This window comes from Crinia signifera, chromosome 1 (assembly GCF_055691185.1).
Source record: "Crinia signifera chromosome 1, ASM5569118v1, whole genome shotgun sequence".
Classification (NCBI taxonomy): Eukaryota; Metazoa; Chordata; class Amphibia; order Anura; family Myobatrachidae; genus Crinia; species Crinia signifera.
The window spans coordinates 408604880-408620728 of NC_139217.1; the positions used below are offsets into that span (position 1 = coordinate 408604880).

Consider the following 15849-nt stretch of genomic DNA (forward strand, 5'->3'; position numbering starts at 1 on the left):
TCTGCTGTTGGGCCCTTTTCTTTTTTTTAATAAACATAGTAAAATACAGCAAGGGGTAAAATAGCAAGAATAAGAAATGTCAGTAAATCTGACTACGAAATGCTTGGTGGCTCATATGTGGCACATACCTACTTTTGTCGCTAAGTTAGGATCATTAAACAGTCAACTTTTTTGTTGCATACATATATTATAATAAATACAGTAAACTGAAAAAAACTGTTATTTACGTTCATTTTTTTCTTAGTATTGGGCCTGATTCAGACCTACTCGGCAGCGTATATTTGCTTCCTAGTTAGCAGGTAAACACCACCCCACCGAATGCACGCCACCCACGCCGAGCGAATCCCATGCAATAGCATGCAAGCAGATGTGTACGCTTATACATCCGCTTGCATGCGGTCGCACACCATTGAATGATATTTCCAGCCTTCGTCTATACTTACATTTCAGATGGCCTCTATGCGCCAAATTGCGGGAGTAGGCTGATGTCAGCAGCCCGCCCCAAGCAGACATGGACACCCTTGCGTTCTGACGGGCCCTCCCAGCGTTTCTATGAACATGGCCACCATTTTTGGGGACACGCCCACGAAACACTGGGCGGACCCCAGCGATTTCCCCCCCCCCCCTGACCTCCCATCAGTGAGCAAATGCCCCGGTGAGTGTGAAACTTGCTGCAGGCGTTCTCTCTGGGGCTTGCTCATGCGCATATTCGCACATGCGCAAACCCGCGCCATCAGGACCTGGCTGAGCAGCATACCCTCCAACATTTGAGGAGTAAAAATCGGTACAACTGCAAACAAGGGGCGTGGCCATGAGTAAAGGGGGCGTGGCCACAACCCCTAAACTTAAAAAACAAAAACACTGCATCATGCACTTACTTAGGCTCCGGGACACCAGGGGTCCCACTCAGTAGTCCACTCCAGATAGATCCCCCTCATGCACACCCCGGCTCCTGCTGCTACACCTGACTGCGCACTCAGTCACTGACGCCCGCCTCTGCCTCACTGCCCTTTCGCGCCCTGAGTCTGTGCATGCACAGACAGTGAGGCAGGGCAGTAAGACTCACATTCGTCCCCTGAGCGCCAGACTGTGCGCAGGGTGCGACGCTGGTGCGGCAGTGACATCATGACGTCATGCAATGCCCGCCGGCGCCGCAAGGGACCCTTGGGAACGGGACCAGGGAGGGGAGAGCCGGGCAGCTTCAAAAAATCGGTACATCGGTACAAAATTATTTTGCCAGTACAGTACTGTTAAAAAACGGTACTGTACCGGCAAAATCGGTACAGTTGGAGGGTATGGAGCAGGTCTGAATCGGCCTTATTATTCTAGGAATACACAGTCCTCATACATCACAAGGGTATGTGTAGAGTATGTTTTAACAAGAAATGTATAATTACTCTATTGAATCATGCTCGGAGAAGAAATTTGGTTTGTGCCATTTATGACAGTAAGAGGATAATACACCAGGTCCTGGGAGACTCGGGAACTCTAGAAATAAAAGATAATAAAATAATAATAATAAGGTAATACAGTTAATGTTCTTTAAATGTATCACCACATTGGGGGCCAGATGCACTAAGTTTCAATAATGATAAAATGGAGAGTGATAAACAACCAACCAATCAGTTCCTCCCTGGCATTTTTCAAACAGTCTGTGACATGGCAGATAGGAGCTGATTGGCTGGCTGTTTATCACTTTCCATTCCATTTGATCACTTTTGAAGCTTAGTGCATCTGCCCTGTGTGATGTCAGTTTTGGCACCGCATCAAGTTGCTGGAAGAGAAAGTGAAAGCAGTGCAGTGAGCTGGGCTGAGCTGAGGCCATATTTCCATAAGCCGAATGAGAGGGAGACAGACTGTGTGTTGGAGGTCGTGTATTACATGAAATAGTATTTATACATATTTATAGTGTGAAGATTATACTGCGTAACATCCCCCCATATCCTAGTACAGAAGAGAGCTATTCCTATGTGACAAGCTGCCATTACTAGGTATGTTGTTTTCTGTGTATCTGTGGAGTGTTACATCTCCCAGTAGCAGCTGCTAACTCCTTATTACTGAATCTACTTATTGCTGATCCTTTTCCATGTTATTTTCTCATTTATTGGGCACTGAGAGAGACCTATCTATATACTGTATATCGTACCTTACAGTCAGATGAGACTGTGAGGCCTTGTGTGACGCCTTCATTGTGTATCCCCTGCTGCCTGGCATGCTTCCCCTTTACAGCAACCAGGCACCGGATCAGTAATGACTCATATCATCAGGGACGTTTACTGTATGAATGACTACAGGAAATTTTCATATAATGATACACAATAAGTATACACGCTGCAATTGTACGTATTTTTGTAAGAATCAGAGATATGTATTTGTTTATAATAACATCTTGTTTAGTAGAGGGGGGGTAATACATTTACTAGAATGTAACATGACTGAGGGTGAGATGTATTAAGCTTGAAAAGTGATAAAATAGAGAGTGATAAACCACCAACCAATCAGCTCCTTCCTGTCATTTTTTAAACCCAGCCTGTGACATAGCATTAAGGAGCTGGTTGTTTTTCACTCCCCATTTGATCACACACAGCACTGCATAGCGATGTGCCGCTGAGTGATCTGTCAGGGACAGTGTTCTCCACCTATCGCTATGGCGCATACACACAAAGCGGTGTAAGGGGCATTTTCTAAGTCAGTGGTTCCCAAACTGTGTGCCTAGGCACCCTGGGTGCCTCAGGACACTTGCAGGGGTGCCTTGGGTTGGTGGAGCAAGATCAATTCATATTATATATGGTCAATGTACCAGGCAAAACCAGTGCTTGTGGCTGCCAATCATAATATATGTGCACAAACAGAAGCAAATCCTGTCCCTCACCAGATAACTGACATATAAACACGATGCACTTCATTTAATATTTTTTTCTGAATTTGGCCAAAACGCTTTCCAGCATGTACGATCAAAGCAAAAGTTTAAAATATATATTATAAATTGTTACATCTCATATTAAAGGAAAACGCAAAGTGTAATAGTCCGTTGTCTTCTCTCATATGACATTTTTCCTTTGTACTCCTTTTCAGGTTCACATATGACTACTTTCTGAAAAGTGAAAACATATTGACAAAGTTGAAAGTAACAATGAATAACCTATATTACACTGGACTTTCATGTTTCATATGGACATGTATCTCCGTGTCCCCTATGGCCATGGGTACTGAGGGCACGGGCGATTCTAGTGACGTGTTTCCATGGAACAACTTTAGGTTACCAAGTGATGTCACGCCTCTGCACTATGATCTCCTCATTCACCCAAACCTAACCACTCTCACGTTTACTGGCCTTGCCAAGATCACCATTTCTGTAACACAACAGACCAGATCCGTCATCATGCATAGCAAACACTTAGCAATTACAAGGACAACCATTGAAAGAAAACTTGGGAGCAGTCTTCTACAGGAAGAGTTATTTCTTCAGGAGCATCCCATAAATGAGCAAATAGCATTACACGTCGCTGATCCTCTAATTCCTGGAGAAAACTATACCCTGCATATCGCATACAATGCAAACCTTTCCCACAGCTTCCGTGGCTTTTATAAAAGCACCTATAAATCCTCAGATGGAGAGATCAGGTAAGTCGTCTTTATAAAGATAGAGCAGATAACTCTGCACTCTGGAAAACCAGCAATGGAAAAGGGGTAAACAACGTCATTCAGACATATTGGGCCTAATTCAGACTGCAGGGCAAATTTGTTCTCCGAATGGGCAAAACCATATGCACTGCAGGTGGGGCAGATGTAACTTGTGCAGAGAGAGTTAGATTTGGGTGGAGTGTGAAATCTAATTTGCAGTGTAAATATAAAGCAGCCAGTATTTACCCTGCACAGAAACAAAATAACTTTGCCAAATCCAACTCTCTCTTTGCAGATGTTACATCTGCCCCACCTGCAGGATCTGTGATTTTGCCCATTTTGAGAGTAAAAAATTGCCCTGCGATCAGGTCTGAATTAGGCCCTTTATTTGTATACACCTGCCGCCCTGTTTGCAACATGTCAGCCTTTGATAGAATAGCCGATATTTCGCAGTGTGTACCCATAATAACCAGTGGAATTCATCATTCATGTTGTGGTATTTCCTTTCAATTGTAGCTTCTTATTCACCAAGCTTTCTCTTACAGAGTGCTTGCATCCACCCAGTTTGAGCCTACAGCTGCACGAATGGCCTTCCCCTGTTTTGATGAGCCAGCCTTCAAAGCCAGTTTCTCAGTTAAGATCCGGAGAGAAGCAAAGCACAGCGCAGTGTCCAACATGCCCATAGTACGTGGTTTCCAATAGGTGCTTTGTCAAGAACATACAGAAACATGATCAATGATAACTTTAGCAAATAAGTACAAGTGCTGTTGTACACAAATATAAATGTGCTAGAATGCATTGTTTTAATATTAAGCTACTTAAATGTTCAGGGTCTCATGTTAAGTTGAGTATACACCTGTGTGATTAGCATAAAATATGCATATTTATACTGAACATGTCCTCAGAACAGGCGTACACTACGTTTTCATGCAAATGTGTTACTTCTGCCTCCTTACGCTTGCAGGGATAGAAGGGAACGGGCAGGCAAGGGCTGTCGGAGTTGAGTAAGGGGTATTTGCGTGACTGAGAACACAGGCAGCCCTCTAGCGAAACACTCATACAATGTCACTTGCAGATGCCTGGGGGCTGGTGCAAACACATGCTACTGCACCATTATGATACTAGTTGAGTATCCCTTATCCAAAATGCTCGGGACCAGAATTTTGGATAATGGATTATTCCGTATTTTGGAATATTTTTTATATTTGAATAAGATGTATTGTATTTATGTTGTATAGGCACATCAAACACATGAAATTTACACAAATATATTTTATTTGTGCATGAAACAAGGTTTCAAAACCTGAAACCACGGGCCAAATGTAATAGGGTGAGAGTTTCAGAAAGTGAGAGATTTTGGGAGAGTTTTCCCATTTTTTTTAAAGCAGCAATCAATTACACTGCAAAACCAGGTTGATTTTGCCATGTAAATGATTGCTGCTTTAAAAAACATGGGAAAACTCTCCCAAAATCTCTCACTTTCTGAAACGCTCACCCTATTACATTTGGCCCCACGTGTCCTATCTCAGGCACTGAATTTGAATGCCAAGCAATTAGTTCCTTGCACATATTTAGTGCCAGTTACATATCATGTCTTTAGTAGTGCCAGTTACATATCATGTCCTCTGTAGTGCCAGTTACATATCATGTCCTCAGTAGTGCCAGTTACATATCATGTCCTCAGTAGTGCCAGTTACAGATGTCCTAGTAGTGCTTTTGTTTCATCATGGTCCTGCCTTGTCCCTTTATATATTACATTTTATAGTGGATGCCGGGGCTATGATAATGTGATCGCGCCATCATGTCCACTGCAGAGAAATCTTGACCATGTCACACTTCCCACCTTGTCTTATTGGCTGCCACCACATAGAAGGGTTGTTGCCAGAAATGTGGCAAGTATGCTACAATTTATATCATATCCAGCTGCCAATATGAACGGATTTCTCCATAAGTTAGTGGCGTTTGCATTAGTCATAGCAGTGGGTTAGTTGGAGAAAGGGAATTCCTTGCTATGGAGTAGGCAGATAAGTATGCCCAGCTGTGCATATTAGTCAAAATGAGATTTCTTGATAGAGCAGAAAATGTGCCTGTACCTTACACTATATGCAGTACATTTACTCACAGTGGTGTCAAGGGATTATCATTTTATATGACAGGTAAGCTTTGCACTTGCGTAATTCTGTAAATGAACACATGTTCATATGCTGGTTCTTTCACCAGCTGTATAGGAACTGCAGTTTAGTGTTGTGAATGTCTTCAACACATACAGTATATACAATATATTTGTTCATATTGATCACTGGCACTCTCATATCAAACTGTGTCACCTCGCTTTCTAGGTGAAGACTGTGTATGTGGACGGGGGGCTCCTAGAAGACCACTTTGATGTCAGCGTGAAGATGAGCACATACCTTGTGGCATTTATTGTTTCAGACTTCAGATCGATCAGTCAGGTGACGGATCATGGAGTTAAGGTAAGGTGCAGGAAGGCTACAAATCGGTTACTCGTGTCTCAATATGTTAAATGGCTTAAAAAACGAGACAAACTACTTCTGGCAGAATACAGAAATATATATCTACTATAGGGTACTCAGCAGAGGTGTAATTACTACGTCATCAAATCATTAGTCTAGTACAGGGGTTCTCGATCTATTTAGCTCTGGGACCCCATCAGCCAATGCAAATTATTATAGGACCCCAGCAAGTTAATGCAGAGACCAGCTCCTTTCAGAGTCCCTGCCCCACATGTGTTTTTTAATATATTCATGCGAATGTTAAAGACTATGCCTGCTGTGAAGGCAGGAAGCCTGCCTGCTGACTCCCCAGATCACTAAGCCAGTGATGCGAGGAGTCTGCTGATTTTTCAGACTCCTTGGCTCACCGATTGAGAGATCAGAGAAGACATCATCTTGACGGTCAGCAACATGGAGTCCCAACCCCATGCTGACATGGTTGTGACACACTTTGGAGTCTAGGACCCACAGTTTGAGAACCGCTGGTCTAGTGCAAGTCATATTACAGTAGAGAGATGATTTATATTTCGTATTGTACTTGTGTATATTATATGTTAGTAGAGGACCTCTTAATAATACTGTACATTATGCAATTTTAGAAAAAAGCTACTTGGTATATCATAATTACTATTTATTTCTATATCTTTAGGTACTTACATTGAATATTAATATTAATCAAACTCATGGCATTTTAAATGTCTTTGTTTTAGTACTCATCAAAGATTACAATTGATAATCCATTGTTCTAATAGTAACATATTACTTATGATAGAGACTGTGTATATTTACACTTTATGCGCCTTATTTTCAGATATCTATTTATGCTGCTCCCGACAAGATAGACCAAGCTACGTATGCACTAGAAGCGGCTGTAAAGCTTTTGGACTTTTATGAAGAATATTTCCGCATACCGTACCCATTGCCAAAGCAAGGTGCCGTATAACTGGCAGACTAGGAGATCCTTGGGGTTTTCTGGTAATGTTATGCATGATGATTTCTTGTTTATTTAGATCTTGCTGCAATTCCTGACTTTCAGTCGGGTGCAATGGAAAACTGGGGGCTTACAACTTACAGGGAGTCCTCATTACTATATGATCCGAAGACATCTACAGCATCTAATAAACTCTGGATTACAATGGTGATCGCACATGAGCTGGCGCATCAGGTGGGTAGGCACGTGCATGTATGTGGCTCTACCTGAAGATACATATTGTAATTATTGCAATAAAAGGGTATTTTACCACATTCTACCAGCTGTTCAAGTTCATCAATTACTATTATTTTACAGTATGTAATGATTATGTAATGACTCCCCATTTTTATCTATCAATAGCCAGAATGCAAATTCAACAGCAATAATATAGATGGAATCTGACTCGGGGGCGCATCAAGAGAGGTGAAGGCCATGGGCCTAATTCAGACATAATCGCAGATGCACATGTTACATTTGCCCCACCTGCATTGCACATGGTTTTTGTCAATTTGCAAACAAAATGTGCCCTGCAATCAGCTCTGAATTAGGCCCCATGTGTAGTCTCTGTCCGAGCTCTCTACTCTCTAGTCAGCAGAATAATAGACCAGACACTAGGGTCACTAGCCAAGTCCCAGAGTCTAATGCGCATGTGCAGGTGGCCATTTTTCCTGTGATTTTTCTCCTATGCATGCACAAAATGCCACCACACTATTTTCCATGCAGTTTCTGCAGTGCTGCTGTGGTGGGACTGCAGAGGAAAACTACTGAGGAAGAGAGGGATCTAGGTGTCACCATTTCAGGGGACTTAAAAGCAGGTAGGCAATGTAACAAAGCAATGAAGAAGGCAAGTCAGATGCTTGGTTGCATAGGGAGAGGTATCAGCAGTAGAAAGAAAGAAGTAATAATGCCACTGTATAGGTCATTGGTACGACCTCACCTAGAGTATTGTGTTCAGTTCTGGAGGCCATATCTCCAGAAGGATATAAATACATTAGAGACTGTACAAAGAAGAGCAACTAAAATGGTGCATGGCCTACATCACAAAACGTACCAGGAAAGACACAAAGATCTTAATATGTATACTTTAGAGCAGAGAAGGGAAAGGGGGGACATGATAGAAACTTTCAAATATATCAAGGGCTTTAACAAGGTACAGGTGGGAGACATTCTTCACAGGAAGAGGAGCAACAGAACACGAGGACATGCACTGAAACTAGAGGGAGGAAGATTCAGGGGAAATGCGAGGAAGAATTACTTCACAGAAAGAGTAGTAGATAAGTGGAATAGCCTCCCATCAGAGGTGGTAGGGGCAAATAAAGAAAAGCAATTTAAACATGCTTGGGATAGGCATATTGATATCCTTACACAAAAATAAGGATCAGATATGGTTTGAGGTAACATGTTTTTTTAAAAGGGGCAGACTAGATGGGCCAAGTGGTTCTTATCTGCCGTCAAATTCTATGTTTCTATGTTTTATATTATATTTAGATGCTGTAAAAGTGTTTGACCTAGACAAATAGGATCATTTGTTTTAAACGTTACGTAGGTTTGGGGCCTCGGAAGTATTCATGCAATTGTTCACCGTTTTGAATTCAGAACCTCCAACCCAGTTAATAGGGAACTATTACCCCGTTCTCTGCTAGGCAGGACCAGAGTACAAAAAAAGCACAGCATTCCCTAAAACTGCATACTTATTGCAAATGTTACTGGTTAGTCTTTCCAAAGTAGATATTACACATGTAGAATCTATATTCAAAAAATTCCCATGGGCAGGTGGATAACCAAGAATAGTGTATGCCAAACTGAAGTTACCCCGCCATGAGGGAGGTTTAGCTATTGGGGACCCAATTGTCCTTATAACAGCCATTTTTCCCCAGATATGTTACTTATTGGTTACGGAGACGCTCTATCTTTATCAATCATGACATAGGAGAGGAATTATTTTTCCCTTTTTTCCAAGTGCATTATGACAGGCAAAATATCTGTACCCAGATACTACAGAGTATTATGTTTAAAGATACCTATAATGGTTGGATTTACATGAATAAAGAACTAAAGAGGAATCTACTTTTTCTGGAAAACTTGTACTGCAATTGAATACTGCAAGTACAAATTCCTTGCAACACAGTTATACAGTAAGCACTCTCTAGCATAGAGCATCTCATCGCAGGTGAAAAAGTAACGCTCAGGGAAAAAAGATTCACTTTGGCGGTTATTCTAGTTCACTCACAAAGACACAATCACTCTCTTATGGACAAAACCACGTGCACTGCAGGTGGGGCTGATGTAACATGTGCAGATAGTTAGATTTGGGTGGGGAGTGTACTTCAAACTGATATCTATATTGCAGTGTAAAAATAAAGCAGCCAGTATTAACCTTGCACAGAAACAAAATAACTCACCCAAATCTAACTCTCTCTGCACCTGTTACATCAGCCCCACCTGCAGTGCATATGGTTTTGTCCATTACAGAGTGATTGTGCCTTTGCGAGTGAACTAGTACTGTATCATTATACTATGTCAGTGGGCATGAATTAAAGGGGGTGGACTTGTAACATGGGGCTTGTTTGTTAAGGTAAAATGATGTGTATAGCTAACCATAATAAGCTATGAAGAGACTCTTTATTCAGATTACGGTGCTGTTAGATGCACGCTGCTGAAGTATACATGTATCGAGTTTGGTCTTTGGGAGAGGTTGTCTTTGTTTATGTTCCTAAATTTAGTAGAATGTGAAATATTATAAATTATAACTATAATTTTATTTCCTCGTTAGTGGTTTGGTAACCTGGTGACCATGGAATGGTGGAATGATTTATGGCTGAATGAAGGCTTTGCCAAGTTCATGGAGTATATTGCTGTCAAAATTACTTACCCTGAGCTACAAGTTGTAAGTTTATATATACAGTAGTTCATTTTCAGACTTTGTTATGAAAGTATCACAATAAATAAAAGCAAAGTTAAGCTGTGCACACACACTGTGATTTTGACTATCAATATTGACTATGCAGTCATAATCACATAATACACAGCAAGGTATTCAAAATCACACCGTGTTCAGCCGCAGTGTCGGTACCGCATGGCTAATCAGACTGTGCAGGAAAGTCTACAGATGGAGCTGTGATCATCTGTAGTCCCGGCGCGCCGAAACGTTCTGCGCCGCTCACTGAGACGGGGACGTCCATAGCCGTGAACGGGGTGCACCGAGAGCTGCTCACATTAGCGGCTCCATCTGTATCTTTACTATCTCATCTGTAAAATGTATTTGGCCTAGGGCCAAATAGCCAATAAATTTAAATCTAAAGTACATCTAAAGGGCAAACAAGAAAAAGAAAATGAAATAGTCCCAAGGCGCAGCCACAAATCAGATGGGGGACCACAAAAACGTCCCCACTAGAAGAGATTTCAGAAAAAACTCACTTGTTGGCGCTGGATGTGTTGTCGCAGAGGTTCTTTCAGTGAACAAGGGTTCCCCTGTTGGTATTCAATGTACATGCAAAAAATAAATGCAATGTGTCAGAAATGGGATAACAGTGTTGGTATATCCAAGAGAATTAAAAGATCTGGTGATTACGTGCTTCCTCAAGTGCGTACCGTACTCACTCGATGTATGGTTTTTTGAAGCTATAAAGGTATCTTTTTTGGAGACTTTAGTCCTTATCTGCCCCCATCTCATTTACCACATGGGCAGTTGGCGGCAGTAAGGAGGAAATGGAAAATAGTCTCAGTGAAGGTCCAAAAAAGTTTTATTAAAAAATGCACAAAAATAAAACAAAGGATAAAAACAATCATCTGAGGGGCGGTCACATTGGCCAATGACCGCTTTCACAGGAAGATAGCTTATACCAAAGTAAATTCAGTCACTTCTTGACAAAATCTTTTTTGGACCTTCACTGAGACTATTTTCCTTTTCCTCCTTACTGCCGCCAACTGCCCATGTGGTAAATTAGATGGGGACAGATAAGGACTAAAGTGTACAAAAAAGATACCTTTATTTGCTTTAAAAAAAACATACATCGAGTGAGTACGGTACGCACTTGAGGAAGCAAGTTATACTTTGGTATAGAGCGATTCATTACACTCTAAGTGGTGACCCTATATATAACTTCATTCACAACCCGATTCCCGTGAAAGAAACCTTTATATGCTTGATTACACCTCCTGCATGAGTGATTATGGTACGCATCTCTTAAGCGAAAGCCAACTTTCTTTGGTAATCTGTAATCTATTACCACGTGGTGATGTCGCAGGATTCGTCACGAAAAATTACCTTTATATGTACATCTCCTCCCACTTTTCTGTGAGTTGGGAACGGATTCTCTCTGTAATCATTGGATCTTTTAATTCTCTTGGATATACCAACGCTGTTATCCCATTTCTGACACACTGCATTTATTTTTTTGCATGTAAATTGAATACCAACGGGGGAACCCTTGTTCAATAAAAGAACCTCTGCGACAACACATCCAGCGCCAACAAGTTTGTTTTTTCTGAAAGACATTCATCTAAAGTGCAGTTAGTTAAAATCGAATAGCCAAACTCAGATAGTCAAAATCGGCCATTAGCCTGAATCGTATCGTGTGTACACACCATTAAACACATTTCACATTCTATTTGTAATATAAACTGCTTCGTACTGTACATTTATAAGGACATTGTTATTACACAGTGATTGTGCAATAAGGGCAAAAATGATTAGTAGCCCATTACATGCGCTATTGACCATTGTTTAATATTTGCAGCAGTGTTGGAAAGGGAATTACAGTTATATAGGTACAGGGTGATGAATGCCCGCCTTGACTCCATTGCCTTTGCCGTCCACAAATCCTGCAAACATTATAGGTTTTCACTTAAATGGGGCTTTTGTCTTTTAGCTTTTTTAATCATTGGTTTATGTATACACTAATACATCATTTGGTAAACACATTGCATATCTGTGATTTCTGTGCTCTGGGATTTGATGCAGGGGGATCCACAGAACAGCATTGTGCTTTATCTTACAGAATGTCAACTAGAATACACAACTCTTCCTGTGATATCAAGCTGTATCTAGTACACAATGGAGCTAAAGAGTGATAAAACTGTATTTGCAAATAAGTGTCAGTAATGTACGAGGCATTGAATGAAAATCTATTGATGATGGAATTCCCCTTTTAATATGTATGAGCCTCCTACTTGGTCTTTCCCTGCAGGAGGACCGGTTCCTGGACAAATGTTTTAGTGCCATGGAAGTAGACTCATTAAATTCATCTCACGCTGTGTCTACACCTGTGGAAAACCCCGAACAGATCCATGAGATGTTTGATGAAGTCTCCTATGATAAGGTGAGGTATTGTCATCCTATCGCATTTGCCATTTATTCTGACTGCTATAGTAGCAGTAATCACTCCTGCTTTGGTCTCTGTATGGTGTGTGTGGCAAAACTAGAGTTAGCTGTTACATGACTAATTAGCATAGTGTGGGTCACATCTCTACCTTTTTATTTTTCATAGTTTAGAATAATTTTTAAAGGGCAAGTATCCAGAAGTGCATTGTGCACCTGCAAATGTGTGAAGTGGGCAGCGCGGTGTGTGTATGGTTTGTGAGTGATTACGCTCGGTAAAAAACATTGTTGGTCCCAGAGACTTCACACTTTAAGAATCAAAGTCTTAATCCACTGTGTCTGGGTGCCATGATATATTATGGGGGAAATTACTAAGGTCAAATGGCGACAAATACGCCTATTCATAGTTACGTAAATTCGTATTTTCTCTATCATCCATAAGGGACACTGGGGATTCACTTAGAGCTATGGGTATAGATGGGGTCCAAAGGAGCCTGTGCACGTAAAACTTCAAACCGAGTGTGCTGGCTCCTCCCCTTTATGCCCCTTCCCACAACTCGGTTTAGAAAAATGTGCCCTCGGCAGAGAATCTTCTCCATTATTTTAACCTTTAATTTATTTGGGCATGCTGCTTGGACATGCAGCATGCCTGCGACGTGGGAGCTTAGGGGGGGGGGGGGGTGGGCGAATACCGACCTCTGCTGCCGGAACACTTTCCAGGATGGGTTAGTGTGCCCCCTGGCATTGCGCCATGGTGCACATGCCCGCAGGTTGCGGCACACCCCTAACATGTCTGAAAACATCAGAGTGGTAAGCAGAAGCCAGGGACCCCGCTAGGGGAGTACCCCGGTTAATTTAATTTGTGTGGAAATAAAAAAAGACAGTCCTGCCGGTTCCTGGGGCGTCTGCCTTGAAGGATCCAGACAATAGAAAGATTGAGGGCATGTTATAATCTATTTACACTGCTGCGGGTGCATCCCAGAGGCCTATTATTGCAGGCTGCAGGATAACTCACGCCATTCACTCATGGGCGGGCCAAATTCAGGAAGACCTGGTGGGTGGAAAGACCTTGGTTGATGGGACCACCTTGGTAAAACACATTCAGGATACCACACGTGTCTTTTGTGACACTTGTTAAGGAGGTCGGCGTCATTAATGCCAGGACCTCCACTATGGTGGTCTCAGCACACCGATCCTTATGGCTGCACATGTGGATGTCTGATGCTGAATCCAAAAAGAGCATAGACAGTCATTTCTATCCTTATTATATGTGGGACTTTTCAAACATGCATCCAATACCAGCCTTTCCCCCAAATGGTCATTTATTGTATTAATAAAATGTATTTATTTTAATGTGAAATCAGTCCAATCTCCATATGGTTTTATTGGTTTAATTGTTTGTTAATTTGTGTTCAGTGAGCACTGCTGCCCAATCTTTTTCCTTTATCCAAAACGGATGGCTTCTAAATGATCAGAAGTCTTACTTGCTGCATACCCAGAGACTTCTCTTTTTCTTCGGATGATTCTGGACACAGTGGCCCAGAGGATCTTCTTTCCGTCGGACAAAGCGAAGGACATTCAGGAATTAGTCAGGGAGGTACTGACTCGGAACCAGGTCTCAGTCCATCTCTGCATTTGCCTGTTGGGAAAGTTAGTGGCATACTACGAGGCCCTCCAGTACAGGCGTTTCCACGCCAGGAGTTTTCAATTGGATCTCTTGCGCAAATGGTCGGGCTCCCACCTGCACATGCATCGGCTGATATGACTATCCCCTTGGGTCAGAGTTCCTTTGGCGTGGTGGCTTTAGTCGTCTCACCTTTCGGAGGGATGACAGTTCGGGATCCAAAATTGGGTCCTTTTAATGACGGATGTGAGCCTAAGAGGCTGGGGAGTTGTAACCCAAGGGGTACAGTTTCAGGGCAGGTGGTCAAGCCATGAGTCTTTCCTTCCAATCAACATCCTGGAACTTCAGGCGATTAGTAATGCTCTGATTCAGGCCTACCATCTGCTCCTAAATCAGGGGATTCAGGTGCAGTCCGACAGCACTACGGCTGTAGCGTATGTCAAGGAAGGACAAAAAGCAGAACCTGTATGCAAAAGGTCTCCATGATCCTCCTCTGATTTGAAAAACACACAAGGGCCATATTGACCATTTTCATTCCAGGCATGGAAAACTAGGAGGCAGGTGTTCCAGCTGATCAAGGACCGGTGGGGTTGTCTGGACATAGATCTGATGGCGTCCTGGCTCAACAAAAAGCTGTAGCTTTACTGTGCCAGGACCAGGGACCCTCAGGCAGCGGCGGTGGACGCATTGTCGACTCTTTGGTCATACCAGCTGGTATACTTATTCCCTCCAATTCAATTGCTGCCCCGTGTACTCCTCAAGATTAGGAGAGAGATGGTGGAAGCAATTCTAATTTCTCCGGACAGGCCACTAACGGTGTGGTACGCTGATCTTCTGGCCATGTCAGTGGACAAACCTTGACCTCTTCCGCTGAGAAGAAATCTTCTTCTTCAGCAAGGGCCGTTCATTTATCTGGACTAAGATGGCTTTGTTTGTCGGCTTGGTGGTTGAGCGGCTGATCTTAGCCAGGAAGGGTTAAGGAAATGTAAGGAAGGGTAAGGAAATGTAATCCCTACCATGATTCAGGCTAGAAAGCTGGTGACATCCAGACACTACAGTATCCTCGGATCTGGAAGAGATATATGTCATGGTGGGAAGGGAGACATTGTTCTCCTACGGTTTTCCGACTGGGTTGTTTCCTCCGGATTAGGATCCAACAAGTTGCAGATATCAGCCTTGTCCATCTTCTTTCAGAAGAAGTTGGCTCTGTTAGCGGAGGTTCAGACATTTTTACAAGGTGTTCTGCCCATGGCTCTGTGGGGTGGTATTGACCTTTTTGCAGTCCTCCTGGTTTGAACCGTTGGACTCTGTTGAGGATAAGTTCCTTACGTGCAAAGTGGTCCTGCTAGTGGCCTTGACTAGGCAGGTCTCCGAATTGGGGTTTTTGTCATGTAGAGTAAGTACCCCTATTTGAAGTTTTTAGAGGATAGAGCGGATCTTGAAAGAACGGCTGGGATTAGAAAGTATGACTACCTTTATGTGTTGTATGATGCTCACAAAAGGGGTTGTCCTGCTTCAAAGTAGTCAATTGCGCACTGGATTTGATGACTATTCAGCAAGCTTATTCTTCGGTGGCTTTACCTGTTCCGAATTTGTTAAGGCCCACTTGACTAGATCTGTGGGCTCCTCCTGGGCGGCTGCCATGGAGTCTCGGCAATGCAACTTTGCTGAGCTGCTACTTGGTCTGGGAAGAACACGTTTGTTAAGTTCTACAGGTTTGAAACCCTGGCCAAAGAGGATACCCAGTTTGGGCAGGTGGTGCTGCAACCATCTCATCACACTCATTCTGGAAGCT

The 15849-nt window shown here is 42.6% G+C and overlaps 1 protein-coding gene across 1 annotated transcript in view; it reads left to right on the forward strand.

Annotated features, from left to right (window-relative positions):
• The first annotated feature begins 1825 nt into the window (after window positions 1–1825).
• Window positions 1826–15849, forward strand: part of ERAP1 (endoplasmic reticulum aminopeptidase 1) — a 34937-nt gene continuing 20913 nt past the window's right edge. The window contains exons 1-8 of the mRNA XM_083151745.1: window positions 1826–1869; window positions 3076–3624; window positions 4170–4308; window positions 5964–6098; window positions 6949–7069; window positions 7148–7302; window positions 9884–9997; window positions 12300–12431. Of these exons, the coding sequence (XP_083007871.1) occupies window positions 1841–1869; window positions 3076–3624; window positions 4170–4308; window positions 5964–6098; window positions 6949–7069; window positions 7148–7302; window positions 9884–9997; window positions 12300–12431 (1374 nt within the window). The 5' untranslated portion in view covers window positions 1826–1840. The remainder of the gene's footprint in view (window positions 1870–3075; window positions 3625–4169; window positions 4309–5963; window positions 6099–6948; window positions 7070–7147; window positions 7303–9883; window positions 9998–12299; window positions 12432–15849) is intronic.